This window comes from Chrysochloris asiatica, unplaced genomic scaffold, assembly GCF_000296735.1.
Source record: "Chrysochloris asiatica unplaced genomic scaffold, ChrAsi1.0 scaffold00045, whole genome shotgun sequence".
Lineage (NCBI taxonomy): Eukaryota > Metazoa > Chordata > Mammalia > Afrosoricida > Chrysochloridae > Chrysochloris > Chrysochloris asiatica.
This window is the reverse complement of record NW_006408563.1, coordinates 10,807,937-10,809,509: the sequence shown is the minus strand read 5'-3', so window position 1 is coordinate 10,809,509 and position 1,573 is coordinate 10,807,937. Positions and strand designations below refer to the sequence as shown.

At 41.1% G+C, this 1,573-nt stretch overlaps 1 protein-coding gene across 1 annotated transcript in view; it reads left to right on the top strand.

The window, feature by feature from the left end:
• Positions 1-1,573, top strand: part of AOX1 (aldehyde oxidase 1) — a 108,687-nt gene that overhangs the window by 105,477 nt on the left and 1,637 nt on the right. The window contains exon 34 of the mRNA XM_006862040.1: positions 780-947. Within this exon, the coding sequence (XP_006862102.1) occupies positions 780-947 (168 nt within the window). The remainder of the gene's footprint in view (positions 1-779; positions 948-1,573) is intronic.

Here is a 1,573-nt window from a genome sequence, read left to right as displayed (position 1 = left end):
AAAAAAAAAAAAAAAAAGGATACATTTTGTGCCATAGGAAAAAACTATTTTGAGGTCAGGGCTAACATCAAATTTTAAACAAAACTCAAGTGGGAATCTTCTCAAATAATTAAAGCTTTGCAAAAAGTTTACAAAAATGCTGCCCTACATAAAACAGGATTTTTGATGGATCAAATGTTTAAGGTCAGGAACATCTCAAAGATTAATTCAAGACAGAGAGGCCATATAACCTCAAAAGGTTATAGCAGCTGCTTTTTGGGACTCCAAAAGGGTAATCTTAATAGATATTCTCAAAAGATTTTAGGTGACAATCAGAGCTTATTATGAACAAAGTTTTAAGAGAATTAAAATTTGCCTTGCTGAGAAAAGCCTTTGGAATTTTACACCAAGGAATTTTTTCCATCAGGCCAATTCACCTGCTCATTCTTCAAGTGTAGCAAGGACTGTCTGAAATAGGAGAATTTCATCTGCCCCATCTTGCCATCCACAGCCCTAATCCTGCCCCTGCAGACACGTATTCTTGTTCCTCAAATCAAAGAATATTGAAAAGGAACATTTTGATGTGGTGTAATTGAAGAATTCTTTGAAGACAGGTTAGACAGGTGGAAATACCACTTTCAAAACTTGATGAGGAGGACATATTGAAAAGCAATAGTTTCACATTTTTGATATTTCTGTTTAATAAAGCTTTCTATAATTTTATAGTAGTACTTTTTGACTTACCCTCATAGGTGTATGTATATTCTAGTTAATTTCTAGTGAATTTCTTTCCCTTCAAGGGCCTGGGAGAGTCTGGGTTGTTCCTGGGATGTTCTGTGTTTTTTGCCATCCACGATGCGCTAAGTGCAGTGCGACAGGAGAGAGGCCTGTCTGGACCATTGAAGCTCAGCAGTCCACTGACCCCAGAGAAGATTAGAATGGCCTGTGAAGACAAGTTCACAAAAATGGTATGCTTTTCCCAGTTGGAAAACAAATGATACATTTCTGAGTTTTAGGTCCCCTTCCTAACTCGGAAACCCTGTACAGGGTCGCGATGGGTCAGAATTGACTCGACGGCACTTCACAACAACAGCAACCTAACTCACCATGGTGGTTTTGCAGAAAGAAAATGTAACAGGAATACTGAGGGCATTCATTAGAATAGCAGAGTGACACTGGACTTAGGATGCGTTTTTCACCAGCCTGGCCCTGCCTGGCTCGCAGTGGGGTTCAGTTATGTGTAACTTGGAAAAAGAAATTCATTTCTATCAGTTATATTTTCTTCTCAGGAAGTACTTCAACCCCATACCCTTGTTCTGTGCTCTTTCCAAGACAACCTGGTCAGGAATAAAAATTCTGGAAATGTGCCATGAACCTAGGTTACCCAGGCCAAGGGTATGAGCCACTCCTCACTCCACCTCGTCCATCCCTGCTGGTACTCAGCAGCTGGGTGGCTTAGAGCGCTGCACAGGGCAGCAGTAGTTGTTGTTGTTGTTGTTTGGTGCCATCGAGTCGGTACCGACTCATGGCGACCATATGCACAGCAGAACAAAACACTACCCGATCCTGGGTTCACCTCACTACTGTTGCCATG